Below are 21908 nucleotides of genomic sequence, written 5' to 3'. Positions count from 1 at the left end.
ATCGATAGAATAAGTACTAGGCTTACAAAGAATAAGTCGATTTGCTCGACTAAAGGCGGTGCTCCAGCATGGCCATGGTCAAATGACTGAAACAAGTAAAAAACAGTAAAAGAGTTCTCTCGAAACTTTATGAAGTCTTACGACGTGAACGATATAAGGGGTGGTGGTGGTGCTGAAGTGTTTCTGACTTTAAGAGTATCATGAAAGTTGGCAGCCCAGCATTTCGGGTTCTTTTACGGGGCTAAGAACAATTGAATAACTACTGCAATAAGTGTGTGAATCTGAGAGGGGAATATGTTGGTTAAAATCATAATTAACTGATCCCCTCGTATTTTCCTTTACCCAAAGGCAGGAACTTTTCAGCAAACCTCCTGAGTGTGTGTATTATTTTATTCTTTTACTTGCTTCGAGTCATTTGACTGCGGCCATGCTGGAGTACCGTGTTTAGTCGAACAAATCGAATCCAGGACTTATTCTTTGTAAGCCTAGTACTTATTCTATCGGTCTCTTTTGCCGAACCGCTAGGTTACGGGGACGTAAACATTCCAACATAGGCTCTCAAGCGATGGGGGGGGGGACAAACAGAAACACCCACACACGCACATATATACGACGGGATTCTTTCAGTTTCCGTTTACGAAATCCACTTACAAGACTTTGGTCATCCCGAGGCTACAGTAGAAGATACTGGCCCAAGATGTCACGCAGTGGGACTGAACTCGGAACCATGTGGTTGGGAATCAAACTTCTTACCACACAGCCATGCTGCGCCTATACTTACATACATACACACACACACACATATGTATGTATGTATGTATGTACGTATGTATGTATGTATGTATGTATGTTAGTTGCCAATTCTGTACAAGACATTGTAGATCTTTAGCTGGGCTAAAAAGTCACATTCGATCACGGCACCAGTAACAGTTAAGCTTCGTGCAATGGCCATACTCAATAACGAGGGGGCAGCCATAATGATAATAATAATAATAATAATAATAATAATATATATATATATATATAATATATATATATATATATATATATATATATATGTATGTATAAGAGAAGAACCACCATGTAGCGATTCAACAATAATATATCCTTCAAAGATGAATTTCCAAATAGCGGTTCTATCTTACCTGTAAGTTTCATAGCCGGCGAAAATGAGAGTAAAGATACACATTAAACGTAGGTTATAAATATATTTATAGTTTCTTTACGCTCATTTTCATCGGTTATGGAACTTACAGGTAAGATAGAACCGCTAATTTGGAATTCATCTTTGAAGGATATATCATTGTTGAATTGCTACATGGTGGTTCTTCTCTAATTTATATATATATATTATATATTGTGAAATTTGATTTAGTATTACTAAATTGAATTTTTCCCTGTAAGTTTGCAATCATATTCCTTAATATTATTATTATTTAACATTATCCCGAAAGAGATCAAAGAGGAAAAGGATCACATCAACTTTAAACGGAGTCTGGATAGATTTCTTCAAGGAATGCCGGATAAGCCACCCATAATTGGATACAACTCACCCAGCAAGAACTCACTACTTGAATGGACCATAAACAAAACTTGACTTAAACAGGATTTAGATAATCCTATCAGGTGGTGCTACTAAGTTAACATGGCCTGGACCAATCTTTGGTCGAAACATATCTAAGTTTATCTAAGTTTATATATATATATATATATATATATATATATATATAATATATATATATATATATATATATAATATATATATATATATATATATGTATATATATATATAATATATGAGAGAATGGAGTTGAACGACGAATTAACAAAATTCCTTTATTTTCGACATGTGTTTCGAAGGCTGCATATTCCTAATTGCGAAGGAATAAGGAGTATATTATGCCGCTTTCTCATCAGGAAAAGCAAGGAACAAAAACACCTTCCTATTCTTATACCTCTCTTCTCCTACTTCGTTTGAACCTTTGAACCCTTAGAACCTTCTAGATTCTTCTACATCCAACCATTTTGACGTCACTCCTTATAAAGGAATTTTTTAAAGAGACACTCATTTTCACTATGGGCTCCGTGTGAGCAGTCATCTTAAAGTTTTTTGTTAATTCGTCGTTCAACTCCATTCTCACATATATTTATATTTTAAAAAAAACATACAAATTTCCACACGAAAGCACGTAACTTCAAACGTGTCTTCTCTGATGTGAATTTGCTACCCAGGTATCGGTTAACCGAATTATCCATAACAAGATAATTCATTCAACTACTCAAATATATATATATATATATACGTCAGGGTTACACACAGTCTGCATTTGTGAAATTCATACCTAAGGCATTGATTGACCCGAGGCAGCAGTAGAAGGCACTTGTCCAAGATGCCACGTAGTAGGAGAAAGCTTCTTGAGAGTGGTGGTCTTGTTTGGCTGTTAAAGATCAAAGCAAAAGAAGGGAAATTCTTACCTCGCTTTTTACAGTTTCCACTCTTCATATTTTTGTCATTGAAAAGATTGTTCATTTTTGGCCTTCCCGGGCGCTTCTTTTGTTTCAACTGAGACGATGGGTAGTAGTATGGCAACGACGGGGACGAAGAGAAGGGGTTCATATCAGAACTAATAAGCGTCGTATTGGAATGGTTTGGTATGAATTCGTCTAACTGTTGGTGCTGACGTTGTAGTTGTTGTTGATGTGGTAGTTGTTGCAACTGTGTTTGTTGTTGTTGTTGTTGCTGCTGTTGCGGTTGATTATGTAGTAACAGTTGTGGGTAGGACTCGTGTACATATGGTTGTTGTCGTGGCTGCTGCTGCTGTGACTGTTGCTGCTGCTGTTGCTGCTGCTGCTGATGTTGGTGATGATGATGATGGTGTTGTTGCTGATGTTGCTGTCGCTGTTGCGGCTGTTGTTGTTGTTGTTGCTGTTGTAGATGATAATGATGTGGTGGCTGATATGTCTTATATTGGTTGCATTGACTGTCTGTAATGAATAATGAAGAAAAATTGTTTTAGTAGACGATGAGTAAGTAAACACACACACACACACACGCACATACACACACACACACGCACATACACACACACACGCACATGCACACACACACACGCACATACACACACACTCGCAAATACACACACACACGCAAATACACACACACACGCACATACACACACACACGCACATACACACACACACGCACATACACACACACACGCACATACACACACACGCGCACATACACCCACACACACACGCACAAACACACACACGCACGTGCACGTACACACACACGCGCACACGCACACATGCACATACACACACACGCACATACACACACACACGCGCATACACACAAATGCACACACACACACACACACGCACACACGCCCATACACACACACGCGCGCACATACACACACACACACGCACACTTCATAGAACATTTACTACACTGTGTAACAAAGTTATTTTTTTGTCTCTGGTCAGTAAGTGTTATTTCCCATATGCTTCTATTTAGAAATCAAAGTAAATGACTACTACTCCCTTCTAACACACGCACATACACACACACGCACATACACACACGCGCGCACATACACACACACATGCACATACACACACACGCACATGCACACACACACACGGACATACACACACACACACACACACACACACACACACACACAATTTTAGTTAGAAAATAAATAACGATTGGTCTTTATTTTATATTCCTGATATTTGATTTCTCTTCTGAGGCGGGAATTATGTGTCTGGGGTAGCATAGCCTGATAGTTGGAGATGCCTATCTAACTATAAGAATTCTAGAGAAATACATTCACTAGAAACTAGTCTCTGGGTGCAGGCTTAGCTGGGTGGAGGTGCTCATCTCCCCCTTGCAAACTTAAAGACACAGGGAAATGTGTCAAAGCCGACAGGAAGCGTTGCTGCTTCCTAGGGCTAAATAGCAGTAGGGCTAAATAGCTGGCGGAAACGTTAGCACACCGGACGAAATGCTTAGCGGTATTTGGTCTGCGTTACGTTGTGAGTTCAAATTCCGCCGAGGTCGACTTTGCCTTTCATCCTTTCGGGGGTCGATAAATTAAGTACCAGTTACGCACTGGGGTCGATGTAATCGACTTAATACCTATGTCTATTCTTGCTTGTCCCCTCTGTGTTTAGCTCCTTGTGGGTAATAAAGAAATAGGTATTTCGTCTGCGTTACGTTGTGAGTTCAAATTCCGCCGAGGTCGACTTTGCCTTTCATCCTTTCGGGGGTCGATAAATTAAGTACCAGTTACGCACTGGGGTCGATGTAATCGACTTAATACCTATGTCTATTCTTGCTTGTCCCCTCTGTGTTTAGCCCCTTGTGGGTAATAAAGAAATAAGTATTATTCCCTTCATGGGACTTTCACATTAAATTGACAGTATACAACTATTATTATTTTGTTTCCTCATGAACAACAAAGATATGCTTTGTACAAACTACATGTCCAAACTACTCACGTATTCACACTGACGACGGTTAAAGAAGCTACACGTAGTTTTACCATGAGAGACTCAACAATATAAGCGACTATTTCAAGAGACCGGCATTGTTGCATTTTAGTTTACATTGTCCTTTTACAAAGACTGACTCTAAATGGTAGTCTTTTGAACTGAAAGGAAGATTCACTTCTCACTTGTTACGGACGTTCCCATCAAACTTATTCAGTTTAGTGTCCCTCTCCATTTCCTTTCTTGAATCCTGTGTGAGCTGGCAACAGCATTTTGTCAGGCTTTATCCAACTAACAAGAAGTTATACTTGGCTTTATTTTTACTATTTCTACTCAAGGATATAAACGGTTTCAAACTAAAGCACAAGGCCATAAAAAAACAGTTTCAAATTATGGGACAAGGCCAGCAAGGTTGGGGTGGGGGGGGGGGGGGCGAGGGAAATCGGTTACATCAATTACAATTCTCACGATTCCGTTTGCACGCCGCCTTAGAACAATACGAATATTGATTTCTCAATGTGGTACAAGGCTAGTCAATTGGCGGGTGGGGATAAGTCTATAAAATCGACCACACTCATTAAATGGTACATACGGAAAGATAAAAGGCAAAGTCGACCTCGGCAGAATTTGAACCCAGAACGTAAAGATGGACGAAATACCTATTTCTTTAGTACCCACAAGGGGCTAAACACAGAGAGGACAAACAAGGACAGACAAACGGATTAAGTCGATTACATCGACCCCAGTGCGTAACTGGTACTTATTTAATCGACCCCGAAAGGATGAAAGGCTAAGCATTTTGTCCAGTGTGCTAACAATTTTGCCAGCTCCCCCCCTTAATAATAATAATAATATAATAATAATAATAATAATAATAATAATAATAATAATAATAATAATGCCCTGATGCAGGACCAGAGTGGCTCTCGCGGCTTCTGATCTGGAAGTGTTATCATGTACATTGTTTTGTCTTGGTATAAACGATGGGCTACAGCAAATATTCTGCTCAATACCACAGATTTGCTTGTCAGTTGTTTGACCTTAACCAGTTGACCATGTCCCTTAGTTGCTGACGATATATGTATCTCTGACCACGAGCAGAAGTAGTGGGGGGACATCATAGTCATGTGTTGAGAGGGATTCTTTGGGGTTTCAGTAAATCACCTCTGGAAACATGGATGTTCCATTCACCATCCTTAAATAACCCTTATTCAGGGACCTTTTGTGCGGGATGGGTTACTCGACCAGAAGAGTATTCTGACTGGGCCCCACCTGCAAGGTCATGTGCTGTTTATCTTGATATGAGATTACCATGTCACGCACATATGGTTGTGATGCATGTGCCTAGTGTACCCTTATCAGACGGGTAGTCATGATGGGTATACTGGGCTTCGTATATTGTACCCCAGTGTCACTTTGATGGCATGCACTGCTCCCTCACTCAATAATAATAATAATAATAATAATAATAGTAATCCTTTCTACTATAGGCACAAGGTCTGAAGTTTTGGGGCGAGGGGCTAGTTGATTACATCGACCCCAGGGACCTGAACGGTTACCAGTTTAAAAACAATCGCTCATTAGATAATAAAATTCTGTCTGTAGATTCTATTAAATTTTGAAAATGAAATATATTTTAATAAACACTAACTTTATAATCATTCAGTGTGTGTGTGTGTGTGTTTGTGTGTGTGTGTATGTGTGTGTGTGTTGTGCATGTGTGTGTGTGTATGTGTATGTGTGTGTGTGTATTCTGGGCACATCCTGTACATGCATACAAATATGCATTCTTACATTCATACATAGAGACATCATGGCTGTCTATTCGTTAAACGAGTATGAACCTCACCAACTACCTTGTTTCTATCTTTTTGTTTTTTCTGCGGCTATGGGACTTACAATGGCTTTTATATTTTTTGTTGCAGGTGTGGTTTTCATATTCATGTACTGCAATTGGTTGTTTTTTTTCTAAACAGTACCATGATTGTAGTTTGCCATGCGCCTTGTGAGGTGACCCCAGATCGGCCACGAGCAGAAAATTCCCAACCAGATTGATTGCATATCATACTGATTACTAGAAACTCTCTCTCTCTCTCTCTCTGTCAATGACACATACACGTCTTTACTTTTGCGGTTTTTGGTTAGCATTACCACCTTGGTTTTTCCCAACATATGCCAGACAAACATTCCAGTGCCGTTTATTAACAACGGTTTTCTATTTGCTTTGATGCAAAAGAATTTTCATAAATCGGAACAGTTTAGTTTAAGCGTCATTGAAATTTATCATGCTTTATCTCTTATTGTCATAAAATTGACATTAGTCAGGTGAGGAGGGATCGGAAATTGCAAGTTCAACCTGTTTAACATGAATTTGATCGTAATATGCAGACAGTAAGAAATAATTAGCAATCGAGTAATTTGTACTTCATCAAACAACGGTCGATAAATTTTAATCGCATTCCGCACGTCTCGCTATTATAATATTTCGAACTTTTACCCCTCTTCGCAGCAACCAAACTATAAAATAGTGGTGTGAAGGTGGTAAATACCTATTTCTTTATTGCCCACAAGGGGCTAAACATAGAGGGGACAAACAGACAAAGGGATTAAGTCGATTACATCGATCCCGGTGCGTAACTGGTACTTAATTTATCGACCCCGAAAGGATGAAAGGCAAAGTCGACCTCGGCGGAATTTGAACTCAGAACGTAGCGGCAGACGAAATGCCGCTAAGCATTTCGCCCGGCGTGCTAACATTTCTACCAGCTCGCCGCCTTAGAAGGTGGTAAATACCTAGGAGTGCCTGCCGCATGAAAACGACCGGTAAGGTGGACGCTGATGTACCTAATGTAATGAGTCAAGAAATGTTTTAGTCAAATTACACCTATAGTAAAAGAAATCAGTCATTACTTCAATCACTTAATTCATGTGAAAAAGAGCAAGGGAGACAACCTCTGGAATATAAATCAATTAAAATTAATTGATGATAGAATATAGTTGGTTGTGCGTGTCTGACTTTTGGTTGTACGGTGAATGAAATAGGTTGCGGTATTTTTTCTAGCTTCGGGTGTCTCGAGTTAAAATTCTAACAAGAGAGATAGAGAGAGAGAGAGAGAGAGAGAGAGAGAGAGAGAGAGAGAGAGAGGGAGAGGGAGAGCTGGAAGAACATAATCTGGTTGCATTCTTTAATTTGGCACAAAGTGACGAAAGTGAAATTTTACTTTAAATATGCGACGACATATTTAAGATTCAAGATGGTGGTGACTGGGTGTGTTGATGAAGGGAGTGAGATTCGATTGCTAGGAATGGTCTGGAATGTGTAGTGACAAGCGAACTTGTTAACCACACGCTTAGACCTAAATATAAACAACAAAATTCAAACTATAAACTATTCAAATACACAATTACACACACACACACACACACACACACGCACACGCACACACACACACACACACACACCACACACACCATATATATACACACAACACATACGCACGCACGCACACACACAGAAATACGCATACACATGTACACTCACAAACACACTCACACTTACACACACACACACGCAGACACACAGACACAAATGCACACACATACACTTAGACTCACACACACACACTTCGATACACACACATACTCATCCACACACAAGTACACACACACACACTCACACATATAGACGTACACACATACACTTAGATTCACACACACACACACCACACTTAGATACACACACATACTCACTCACACATACAAGTACACACACACATACAAGTACACACACACACTCACACATAGACGCACATTGATACACTTAGACACACACACACTTACACACAAATACACATACACTCACATACACAAGTACAGACACATACAGATACTTAGAGGCACACACACAACACACACACACACACCCAAACAGAAGCACATACATACACGTACACACAACGAACACGTATAGATATAATATCTTTTGGTTTAGTGAGGAGGTGTGTCACGTTTTAATCTGTTTATTGTCTCTTGCGTTAGTCTGGTATTACTCTTATCATGTCACAAGGTGTGCTTGCTGTTGTGGAAATGTCAGGTGTTGCTGGTCAGAAAGTTCTACCGTAAGCACTTTCATCCATCGTGGTTTATATCGGCATACTCCGTGTTGTTGATTGTTTCTACGTCATATGAAAACATCCCACGAAGGAAAAACGGATAAGTATTCATTCATAAAAAGAAGACTCTTCCTCGGGGTTTTTATTTCTCCACAGAACTGTACGAGTAGTTAAGGTGAAGAGCCGGCAGAAACGTTAGCACGCCGGGCGAAATGCTTAGCGGTATTTCGTCTGCCGTTTCGTTCTGGGTTCAAATTCCGCCGAGGTCGACTTTGCCTTTCATTCTTTCGGGGTCGATAAATTAAGTACCAGTTACGCACTGGGGTCGATGTAATCGACTTAATACCTATGTCTGTTCTTGTTTGTTCCCTCTATGTTTAGCCCCTTGTGGGTAATAAAGAAATAGGTATTTCGTCTGCCGCTACGTTCTGAGTTCAAATTCCGCCGAGGTCGACTTTGCCTTTCATCCTTTCGGGGTCGATAAATTAAGTACCAGTTACGCACTGGGGTCGATATGTTTGTGTGTCTGTGTTTGTCCCCCCCTCCCCGCCAACATCGCTCGACAACCGATGCTGGTGTGTTTACGTCCTAGTAACTTAGCGGTTCGGCAAAAGAGACCGATAGAATAAGTACTAGGCTTACAAAGGATAAGCCCCGGGGCCGATTTGCTCGACTAAAGGCGGTGCTCCAGCATGGCGACAGTCAAATGACTGAAATAAGTAAAAAAAAAAAACAACAATAAAGAATGCCTGACTTTTGAAATCATTAAATTGAAAAGAAAAACTAAAACTATCAGCATAACAAATGTAGTACGATAGAAGTCGAATACAAACGGCATTAACTGTGTTAAATATATTCTTAAGAAAACTAGAAGGAAAAGAAAACTGTGCAATAAAATGTATGGCACGTAATAATAGTTTGAATAAAAAACAAATGCTGTTTTAAGTGTGGGAAAAAGACCGTTAGAAAATCAAAATTAGCAATGTCGGTGCAACCTCACATAAAGACAACAAAAAAAATATGGGATCTTTTCGGTTTTTGGCAGGGTTTTTAAAATAATTTCCACGTACCAAACACTTTTAAACTTCGTATCCTGGTAGAATGGGTGTTATATACATCTTTTTCTCTTAGCTTTATTGAGAAAATCTATAGTTTGTAAGATATTTGTATTTTTTTTCTTCAATTTCTGCAATTTCAACCAATCAATGACGTCTTGTGGTGAAAACATTCTGTGCCGTATGAACATGTCCCTCGTTTAAGAAACAGATTGGGTTTATTTACATTTGTGAAGAAAAAAAAGATACCCTTCCTCCACCCTTAACCCTAACCCTAACTCTAACCCTAACCCTAAAACAGATTGAAATGCAATAGATCGATACTAGGGTCATAATTATGGGTGACAATTTCATATGACACCGCTAGAAAAAACTGCCGGTCAAACCGAAAAGATCCAAAAAACGATTATCGGACAATTCGTTATTGATAAGAAAAATAAAACATTAATAGAACTTACGTTTGTGAATGAGAGAGCTGAGAATTTGAAAGAGAATGGCACCGTAGTCGGGTTCCTTTTGTATAAATTTCTCTACAGTCATTTCACATAGTTGAACGCCATCAATGTTCTGAAATGCTTCACCTCGCATTCGACTCGCATCTAAGTTCTCATTTTCAATTGACCAAAAAATCCAATCTAATACTTCGCTTCTCGACCAATGTTTCGGGTGTTTGTATTGCCAAGTTTTCATTAAGTAATTCCTACCGAAGCTGTCTACTAAAAGATAAAGAAAAAGAAAACCATTAATATATTTTAACATATTAATTAAGAAGGCGAGCTGGCAGAATCGTTAACACGTCGGGCAAAATGCTTAGCAGCATTTCGTCCGTCTTTGCATTCTGAGTTCAAATATCAGCCTTTCGGGGTTGATAAAATAAGTATCACTTAGTAATTGGAGTCGATATTATTTACATAATATCGAGGTCTCATTCTTTTGCTGTCTTAACACTTTTATCAATATAATATATATATATATAGATATATATTATATATATATAATAATAAATATTAGGAATAAATCCAATTTACAGGGAAAAAATCAGATTTAGGATTAAATCGATTTGATAGTAAAATATATAAAAGATATAGAGACAAAACCACTATTTTGCAAAACAAACAAGGAAAGACTTAATCAATACATAAAATTTTAATAATAGTCAAAAAATAGTTTCTTAAGAAAACTAGAAGGAAAAGAAAACTGTGCAATAAAATGTATGGCACGTAATAATAGTTTGAATAAAAAACAAATGCTGTTTTAAGTGTGGGAAAAAGACCGTTAGAAAATCAAAATTAGCAATGTCGGTGCAACCTCACATAAAGACAACAAAAAAAATATCGGGATCTTTTCGGTTTGGCTGGCAGTTTTTTAAAATAATTTCCACGTAACCAAACACTTTTAAACTTCGTATCCTGGTAGAATGTGTTTATAATACATCTTTTTCTCTTAGCTTTATTGAGAAAATTCTATAGTTTGTAAGATATTTGTTATTTTTTTTCTTCTCAATTTCTCTGCAATTTCAACCAATCAATGACGTCTATTTATTTTGACTATTTATTAAAATTTTATGTATTGATTAAGTCTTTCCTTGTTTGTTTTGCAAAATAGTGGTTTTGTCTCTAATAATATTTTATATAATATATATATATATATATATATATATATAATATATATATATATTATATTATATATATATACATATATTTATATATATATATATATAGAGAAACTACGACGCCATGAATATGGAATTACAAATCTGCAAGCCATAAAACGTCCTTGAAATAAGAATCTAATATAAAGGGTTTCATCAAAGTTATAAACATTGTAACTGAAAATGTTACATAAGAAATATTGTACGACATTTAATCGCGACTTGCCAATGCAATTACAACACGGAATTGTTGGAGTACATTACAAATACAGAACACAAAACAGACGCAGAGAAAAAACATTAGTTGAAAATATAACAATTCTATAGAGCAGTGATTCTTAACCGGGGTCTATATGACCCTTGGGGGTCCATATAAAATTCGTGTGTAATAAAATGGTTGTACTTCTAAATACATAAAATATTCTAATTTTTTTAATGCATTTATACACAAAGAAATGTCAGTTATTGATAGCATCAAAATAGAGGAAACTGATGTAATATCGGCCATTGATGAAATGAGCTCAAACTCAGCCGCAGGCCCTGATGGATTCCCAACAATCCTCCCAAAGAAATGCAAAAGGGCTCTCTCAAGACCACTTCAGATTCTAATTCAGAGCTTCCTCACAGCTGGGTGACTTCCAAAAAGTTAAAGGAAGGCAAAATATGTCTTATCCTTAAGGGAGGTAGCAGAGAAGATACTAAAAATTATAGACCTGTCTCTCTAACCTCCTAAAGTCGTATGGAACACATTTTCAAGAAGAAACTAATTGCGTTCCTAACACTCAGCATGGATTCGATCAGGAAGAAGCTGCCTTACATAGCTTTTGTAGCACTATGACTGGGAGTTGAAACAGTTAATGAATCGCTCAAACGAGGATGTGATATATCTCGACTTTGCAAAGGCCTTTGATAAGGTTGGTCAGAGGATGATATTTCACCAGCTGCGGAGACTCGGCATAACAGTGAAAATCGTAGGATGGTTGCATGACTTCTTAAAAAACGGAAGCCAGACAGTAGCAGCCAATAGAGTCCTTCTAAGGAGACAGTAATAGAGAGTGGAGTGCCTCAGGGAACTGTATTGGGGTCGCTGCTATTCATGATGGCTCTTTAAGACATGTCATCGTTTTCATAGACAGTCACACTTACTAGCTATGCCGACGACACAAAAGTAGTACAAGTACTGAAGGAACCTTCTGATGCTAATCTTCTACTGAAAGACCTAGATGCCATATATAAATGGGTCGAGGAAAACAATATGCAATTTAATGCAAATTCCAAACCCTCCGCTACCATTTAATTGGTGCTCAGAAGTCGCAACAACGACACTTTGGACTAAAAGGAGCGGCAATCCCAGAATCACATGCAGTGCGTGATTTCGAGATTAATATGAGCAACGTTTGCCATGCTTATGACCAAGATGGCAGCAGTGTTCATGCGAATGTCCGAATGGATTCTGAGAACCTTCTGAATAAGGGACCAGGAAAATATGCTAGTCCAATGAATTGCCCGTAAGCAACCGCAAATCCAGAGTTGACATCTGCTCTTCTCTCCATTCTCGCGAACTCATTCTACCCTTTTTGGATAGACTTGTGACTGGTGACGAAAAATGGATCTTCTATCGAAATGTTAAAGGTCGTAAACAGTGGCTTGGTAAAAGGCAAAAAGCCCAATCACATCCGAGAAGTGAACTTCATGGGAAAAAAGGTTCTTCTCTCTATCTGGTGGGATTGCAAAGGAGTAATTCACTTTGAAGTGTTACCACCTAATGCAACAATCAATGCTCAAGTCTACTGTCAGCAATTAGAGCGTTTGAACCAAGTTTTGAAGAAAAAAAGAGCCGCTTTAGTGATTCGAAAAGGAGTGATGTTTCATCAGGACAATGCGCGACCCCACACTACAAAAATCACATCACAGAAGATCGAAGAGCTGGTTGGGAAAAAAATTCCTCATCCACCTTATCTCCTGACCTTGCTCCTTCAGACTACCATTTGTTTCGTAGTTTACAGAATCATCTGGGGGACAACTTTCGCAAGCCAGGAGGAGGTCGAAGCTGACATTTCACAGTTCTTCGCTTTGAAACCAAAAGGGTTTTACATTGATGGGATTAAAAAGTTTGTAAATAGATGGAGGGAAGTCATAGATAATCAGAGAAAGTACATTGATGATTAAATTTCAATTAAATATAACATTTGATCACTTGATACATACATACATACATACATGTATATATATATATATATATATATATATACGTATACACACACACACACACACACACACACACACACACACACACATATATATATATATATTTATAATTTTAAATTAATTCGTTCTCAAACCGGCAAAAGCTACTGCAGTGAATTATTTTATGCAGTATTGTTTCCGGTAATTTAGCGCGCAAAAACGAGGACTTTTGAAATATAACTACAAGTGTTATAGGTAGAACTACATACATGTCCGACCTCGTGCGGACGTCTGGTGTGTAGTTCTGCAAATTATATTTGTATGGACGAACTTACTGAAGATCTACGGACAACTTGCGTAAGTAAAATTACGTAATCTGTTGATAGTGAAACATTGTTTATGATTAATCTATTTTTGTGTTACTTTTCATTTGTCTTGCTCGCTTACGTTCTGGTGTTTGCTAAATTTTCTAGAGAACATTTCTTAGTGGTAAGACCATAGCGGATCTACTTCTAGCATTAGGGTTGTCCACATAATGGTCATCCCTCTCATATGTATATATATATATATAATATATATATATATATATAATGGAGGCAACACATGCGGAGTTTGAAAGGACATAATTAAGATACACATCCGAAACTTATATAAATATATATATTCTCTATAAAATGGAAATAAAAATTACAGAATACATAAATATACACGAATAGACAAATGTCGATGTAATACATGAAAAACGATTGGATTTAAGAAACATTTCTATTGTAAGTACATTTAAAATTATAATATAATATGATGAAATTAAAAATTTTCTGGAGAGGATTAAGTAGTAAGGATACCTACTAAAAACGACGATAAGAAAAAATATAATATAAGGATTACATCTACGGGGCCGTTTCAGAGATGTGCCATGAAATAAGACAAATTTCATATTATTAATCATTGCACTCCCCACATCAGGATGTTACACAAAGTTCGAAAACACATTTACAACCCAGGACCGGTCAACCTGCTGACGGTTTATAATTTTAAATATACTTACAATAGAAATTTTTCTTAAATTAAATCGTGTTTTATGTTTAACATCGACATTTGTCCATTTATATAAATTTATGTATTCTGGAATTTTTATTTCCATTTTATAGAGAATATATATATTTATATAAGTTTCGAATGTGTATTTTAATTACCGTAAATCCTCGAGTATAGTCCGTCCTTGAGTATAATACGCAGGGGATATTTAGGGGGGGGGTACCTCTGAAAAACCTAAACCTTGTGTACAATACGCACCCCTTCTCTAACTTGAATCAAGGAGGTCTATATAACGTCCTTGGTTTGTAAAAATCTATTCGGTAACGTTCTTTATTATTATTGTATATATAACATAATGCAAACGTGTAGCTTTTTTGTGCATTTTGTTTGCAGAAAATAAAAAGAAATAACAGTAATAACGTTTAATAAATGTTGCTTACTGCAAGTTATGGATGATTCTTTTATGACTTCATTGCTTTCAGGCTTAGCTTAAGGTATTTTCGCGCCCGACATCACATATGAGTCTGAATAAACATTGCCGGACAGCAAATAGAGACTCGGACATTGCTTAGAAAATATTTTTCATTTTTAACCTCGTATGTAGTACGCACTAGGGATTTTGACCTTTAAATTTTGGGGAAAAAATGCGGATTATACTCGAGGATTTACGGTATGTTCTTTTAGACTCCGCCTGTGTTGCCTTCATAAAAATATCATTTTGAATATAGCTCAAAACGAGCACTACATCTTCCTATCTGTATATTAATGGGAGTTTTTGTTAACATTAACAAGCTCTAAATAAACTGTATATTTCATTAATATATATATATATATATATATATATATTTGAGAAATTTGAAAAGAAAATACGAAGCTGGTTATTTTCCCAAAAACTAAGTTACGCTAAAATTTATAACATTTTTCTAACATAATGATTTAAATATATTCTTTAACCATATAACACTGGCCTTCTGTAGTTTTTTAATTCTTTTTTTGTCTTTTATACATCCAACCACGTGCTTTCACATACCAACTCTCTCACCTATGTATGTATGTATATATATATATATATATATATATTATATATATATATTTAAATTAAGTAATAAGGGTAGAAATTGATATTAATCAATTAATACCAGTGGCTTAACATATTTAAAAAATCCGAAGATTAAAAATTGAGTTACATACAAAATTTAGAGGAATGGTCACTAAAATGGACACTCTATATGCTAAACATAGACGTCAAATGTTTTCTCAAGAAAAAATCTCAGCAATCTCTTGTTTTTTTTGCTGAGATTTTTTCTTGAGAACACATTCTTCGTGGTAATGACGATTTGACGTCTACGTTTAGCATATAGGGTGTCCACTTTAGTGGTCATTCCTCTAAATTTTGTATATATATATATATATATATATATATATATATATATATACACACACACACACATATATGTGTGTATGTGTGCGTGCGTTGAAGATCTTTGGCCACGAATGACTATGGGATTGCACCTAGAAAGTACAAGTCCGGGCAAGGTTATGTTGCCCATGCATACCAGTCGCCCCTCTCCACTCCACCGATGTTGTCCAAGGGAAAGGCAAAGGTCGATAGAGCTTGGAACCAGTGACGTCGCAACTCATTTCTACAGCTGAGTGAACTAGAGCAACGTGAAATAAAGTGTCTTGCTCAAGAACACAAGAAACACCTCGACAGAATTTGCACTTAGAATGTAACGATGGTCGAAACACCGGTAAGCATTTTGTCCGGCCTCCTAACGATTCTGCCTGCTCGCCGCCTTATTAACACATTTGATATTTGTTTCAAATTTCGGAACAAGGCCAGCAATTTTGGAGGTGCGTGTGGACGAGGTCGTAAGTCGATTACCTCGACCCCGGTTCTCAACTGGTACTTATTTTACCGACCCCTAAAGACTGAAAGGCAAAGTAGGCCTCGGCGGAATTTGAAGTCAGAACGTTAAGACAGAGATGTTGTAAGTATTCTGTACCACGTGTTATAACGGTTTAGCCAGCTCGCCGCCTTATTAACGCTTGTAATATTTAAAACGATCTAGCAGTACATTGCGAAACGTTACAGTAATAAGTAATAATAATAATAATAATAATAATAATAATAATAATAATAATTAATTCGTTTATTGGCCACAAGGGCTTACATAAAATTATATTAAAACACATACAACATAAAAGACAAAAACAGGACGATAGAATGGGTTTTACAACGCGTAAACAATATATATAACGATTAGAAATTCAACAATTTAAAACTCCCAATAGAAGAGGCGCTTTAAGGACCACGTGGGAAAACATACAAAAGCCACGGGCGCCTGAACAACAGGCAGCCATTTTGTGGAAGGGGACCAGTCGATTACATCGACGCCAGTGTTTCACTGGTACTTAATTTATCGATCCTGGAAGGCTGAAAAGCAAAGTCGACCTTGGTGGAATTTAAATTCAGAACGTACCGGCAGACGAAATACCTATTTCTTTACTACCCACAAGGGGCGAAACACAGAGAGGGCAAACAAGGACAGACACACGGATTAAGTCGATTACATCGACCCCAGTGCGTAACTGGTACTTATTTAATCGACCCCGAAAGGATGAAAGGCAAAGTCGACCTCGGCGGAATTTGAACTCAGAACTCAGCGGCAGACGAAGTACCGCTAAGCATTTCGCCCAGCGTGCTAACGTTTCTGCCAGCTCCCCGCCTCAATAATAATAATAATAATAATAATAATAATAATAATAATAATAATAATAATAATTATTATTATTATTATTATTATTATTTTTTTACTGTAGGCCCAAGGCCTGAAATTTGGGGGAGAGGGATAGTCGATTACATTGACCCCAGTACTCAACCAGTACTTATTTCATCGACCCCGAAAGGATGAAAGGTAAAGTTGACCTCGGTGGAATTTGAACTCAGAACGTAACAGCAGAAGAAATATGCATTTTACCCAATCCTGCCAGCTCGCCGCCTTGGTAATAATATTAATTATGGTTTCAAACTTTGCCACAAGGGCAGCCATTTTGGGGAAGGGGACCAGTCGATTACATCGACTCCAGTATTTCACTGATATTTAATTTATCGACCCTGGAAGGCTGAAAAGCAAAGACGACTTTGGTGGAATTTAAATTCAGAACGTAACGGCAGACGAAATACCGATAAGAATTTGGCTCGGCGTGCTAACGATTCTGTCACCTCACAGCCTTAATATATATTATATAAAATCCGTTCTGTCTGTCTGTGTGTGTGTGTCTTCTAGGATCTCGGGCATTCTCCATCCGATTGCGCTCAAATTTGATATGTAGATACCGATGGTATCAGGGCATGTATAAGTCTTGAAAAAAATTACAAAAATCGATTCCAGGTGAGAATGCGATCGATATAGCCGTGGGAACGTGCATTTGTAAAATCGTTTTTCTTGGAATAGAAAAAAAGTCTATCTTTATTTCTTCTTTTGCAGGTGTCTCAAATTTAAGTTAAATCAGTGTTTCTCAAAGGGGAGGCCTATGGGATGGTCGGACAAGTTGTTTTGAGAAAATTTGGTTTAAATGTTTGACAACTCAGCACCGTCCATTGGACGGGGGTGTTTGCTCGTTTATAATAATAATGTTAAAGTAAATATTACTATTGACATGGAGTCAGATTACGTAGAAGAGACTATCTAAATAAAAATTAGCCTTTCGTAGTGAGCATAAAGGACAAAATTAGCTTATGGGAGGCCAAGCTTCGCATATTAAGATCCGGGTAATTCTTTTAGACATTTTTATTTTTGGAAAATATGCATCTTATATGCTAATCAACTGCGTTAATACATGACTAGAATATAAATACGAATTCTGTATAACTGTATCTTGGGAGACGTGATTGCAAATGGCGACGAAAGGACATTGACTAGCCTGATTGACTGATTGATTGATCGATTAATCTAACAATCGATTAGTTTAATTCTTTTACTCTTTTACTTGTTTCAGTCATTTGACTGTGGCCATGCCGGAGCACCGCCTTTAGTCGAACAAATCGACCCCAGGACTTATTCTTTGTAAGCCTAGTACTTATTCTATCGGTCTCTTTTTTGCCGAACAGCAAAGTTACGGGGCGTAAACACACCACCATCGGTTGTCAAGCGATGTTGGGGGGACAAACACAGACACACAAACATATACACACACATACATATATATATATATACGACGGGCTTCTTTCAGTTTCCGTCTACCAAATCCACACACAAGTCTTTGGTCGGACCGAGGCTATAGTAGAAGACACTTGCCCAAGGTATCACGCAGTGGGAATGAACCCAGAACCATGTGGTTGGTAAGCAAGCTACTTACCACACAGCTACTCCTGCGCCTGGTTAAATATTGATTTCAAAGTTTGGCCAGCAATTTCGGGAGAGGAGTAAGTCGATTACATCGACTCCAGTGCTCAACAGGTACTTATTTTATTGACCTTGAAAGCGTGAAAGTTAAAGTTGACCTCATCGGAATTCGAACTCAGACTGTAAACCTGAAGAAATGTCGCTAAGCATTTTTTGTGGTGTCGTAACGATTCTGTCAGCTCGTCACCTTTAACTGACTAGTAATGATGATGATGATGATGATAATGATAATAATAATAATAATAATGATAATGATAATAATAATAATAATAATAATAATAATAATAATAATGATAATGATAATAATAATAACCTTTTCTACTATAGGCACAAAGCCTGACATTTTAGGGGATGGGATTAGTCGATTACATCGACCCCAGTGCACAACTATTTTAGCGATCCCGAAAGTCGATCCCTGCGGAATTTGAACTCAGGACGTAACGACGGACGAAATGCTGCTAAACATTTCGTCCAGCGTGCCAAAGATTCTTATTTCTTTATTGCCCACAAGGGGCTAAACATAGAGGGGACAAACAAGGACAGACAAACGGATTAAGTCGATCATATCGACCCCAGTGCGTTACTGGTACTTATTTAATCGACCCCGAAAGGATGAAAGGCAAAGTCTACCTCGGCGGAATTTGAACACAGAACGTAGCGGCAGACGAAATACCGCTAAGCATTTCGCCCGGCGTGCTGACGTTTCTGCCAGCTCGCCGCCTTAGTAATAATAATAATAATAATAATAATAATAATAATAATAATAATAATAATAACGATATTCTCTACTATAGGCACAAGGCCTGAAATCTTTCAGGGGAAAGGGTTAGTTGATTATATTGACTTCTGTACTTGGCTGGTACTTTATTTTACTGACCCCAAATAGTGAAAGACAAAGGCAACTTAAGCGGAATTTGAACTCAGAACGTAAAACGGACGAAATGCCGCTAAACATTTTTTCGGCATGCTAACGATTCTGCTAGTCCACTGCCTTAATAATGATAATAATAATAATAATAATAATAATAATAATAATAATAATAATTTAAAATTTTGGCACAAGGCCAACGATTTCAAAGGAGGGGTAAAGACTCCAGTGCTCAGCTGGTACTTATTTCATCGATCCTGAGAGAATGAAAGGCAAAGTTGACCTCGGCGGAATTTGAACGTAGAACGTAAAGACGGACAAAATTCCCGGTGTGCTAACGTTTCTGTTGGCTCGCCGCCTTAATAATAATAATAATAATAATAATAAAAATAATAATAGTCCTTTCTACTAAAGGCACGAGGGCTGAAATTTAACGGTAGGGATATAGCCGATTACATCGACCCCAGTATTTCACTCAGTTTATCGACCCCGTAAGAATATAAGGTAAAGTCGGCCTCGGTAGGATTTGAACTCAGAACGCAGCAACGGGCGAAATACTACTAAGCGTTTTGTTCAGTGTGCTAACAATTTTGCCAGCTCGCCACCTTAATAATAATAATAGTAATGATAACATACAGAAAATTGCACTACTAGGCACTGCACACATCCTACGCAGAACACTTTCCATACAATAACCATCAGAGCATCACAACAAATCACAGCACATACCCAAGGCACACAGAGCTGCGCTCGGTAGTGAAGTGAAAGCACGCTATAAAAATAAAACTACTGAATAATAATAATAATAATAATAATAATAATAATAATAGTAATAATAACGATAATAATAACAATGATAATAATAAAGAAGTGAAATTGAACCAGTGCGGGTGTTTATTGGCGAAATGACCCTCCCGAGATACAACATTAATGTGTCAACATACGAGGTCACATCAAAAATCTTACAAACAGAATACAAAAATCGAAATAAATGTATAAATGTATAAATAATATGAGAATGATAAAAGTTAATGTTTTCAAGCGTAACAGGCTAAATAAATAAATAAAACAGGAAATCACACACACACACACGAACGCACACACACATGCACACACGCACACACACACACACACACACAGACGCACGCACACACACACACACACAGAAGACACACACCGTAACACACTCACACATTCACGGATGCACACACGCTCTCTCTCTCTCTCTCTCTCTCACACACACACATACTAAATTACCCACGCAAATCATCTTACTGGAATCAAAATGAACTGGGTTTGTATTTCCCACGTAGTCTTCTGTTGTATGGATGTTGGAGAGCGGAAGGTGATTTGTAGCTGACATGGCCGTCGTATATGGCGCTTCTAATACATGCAATCCATTCGATTGTTGAGCGTCCTTCAAAGTTGGCTCGGTCATGTGTTCATTAATAAAACTGTTGTTATCTATACTGCCTGCTTGCAGCACCGACAAAATTGATTGGTCGGCGTCAGGGGCGACAGCCGGAAAATAAGGTGCGAATATTTCTTGCAGAATGTCATCCGTTAGACAAGAGCCTCGGTCGTCTTTCTCACAACTGTAATCTGCAAAGTCGCATTGACCAGAGAAATACTGTAGTTGCATCTTTGGTAAAACTGCGTTTTCTTCGCCAGGAGATATCTAAAAAAAAACATAGAAAGAAAGAAAGAAAGAACGAAAGAGATGAAAGTGAAAGAAAATTCAAAACAAACAAGATAAAGCGAGAAAGAGCAGAAGAAAAAAAAAGACAAGTTTTCAATGAAAAAAAAAAAAAAAAACACCGACAGCCAATGAAAATTTAGCAAATTACAATCAGTGAGATAATTATATTGACAAGAGTTTTTTTTAAAAATCTTTTTCTTTGTGATTGCTGTTGCTATGATATAATACGTAGCCTCTTTCTCTCTCTCTCTCTCTCTCTCTCTTCTCCCAAACCTATATTTACACACAGACATTTATACACACATGCACACTCACACATACACGTACATCACACATATACACACACAGACACGTCTACATTTATACAGCTACGATTACCTTCTCCT

At 37.6% G+C, this 21908-nt stretch overlaps 1 protein-coding gene across 1 annotated transcript in view; it reads right to left on the bottom strand.

The window, feature by feature from the left end:
• Positions 1-21521, bottom strand: part of LOC115214142 (transcription factor ETV6-like) — a 30399-nt gene extending 8878 nt beyond the window's left edge. The window contains exons 1-3 of the mRNA XM_029783204.2: positions 21099-21521; positions 10129-10386; positions 2476-2985 (exon numbers count right to left, since the gene is read on the bottom strand). Coding sequence (XP_029639064.1) covers positions 2476-2985; positions 10129-10386; positions 21099-21465 — 1135 coding nt within the window. The 5' untranslated portion in view covers positions 21466-21521. The remainder of the gene's footprint in view (positions 1-2475; positions 2986-10128; positions 10387-21098) is intronic.
• Positions 21522-21908: the final 387 nt, after the last annotated feature.

This window comes from Octopus sinensis, linkage group LG7 (assembly GCF_006345805.1).
Source record: "Octopus sinensis linkage group LG7, ASM634580v1, whole genome shotgun sequence".
Taxonomy (NCBI): domain Eukaryota; kingdom Metazoa; phylum Mollusca; class Cephalopoda; order Octopoda; family Octopodidae; genus Octopus; species Octopus sinensis.
This window is presented reverse-complemented; position numbering and strand designations above follow the sequence as displayed.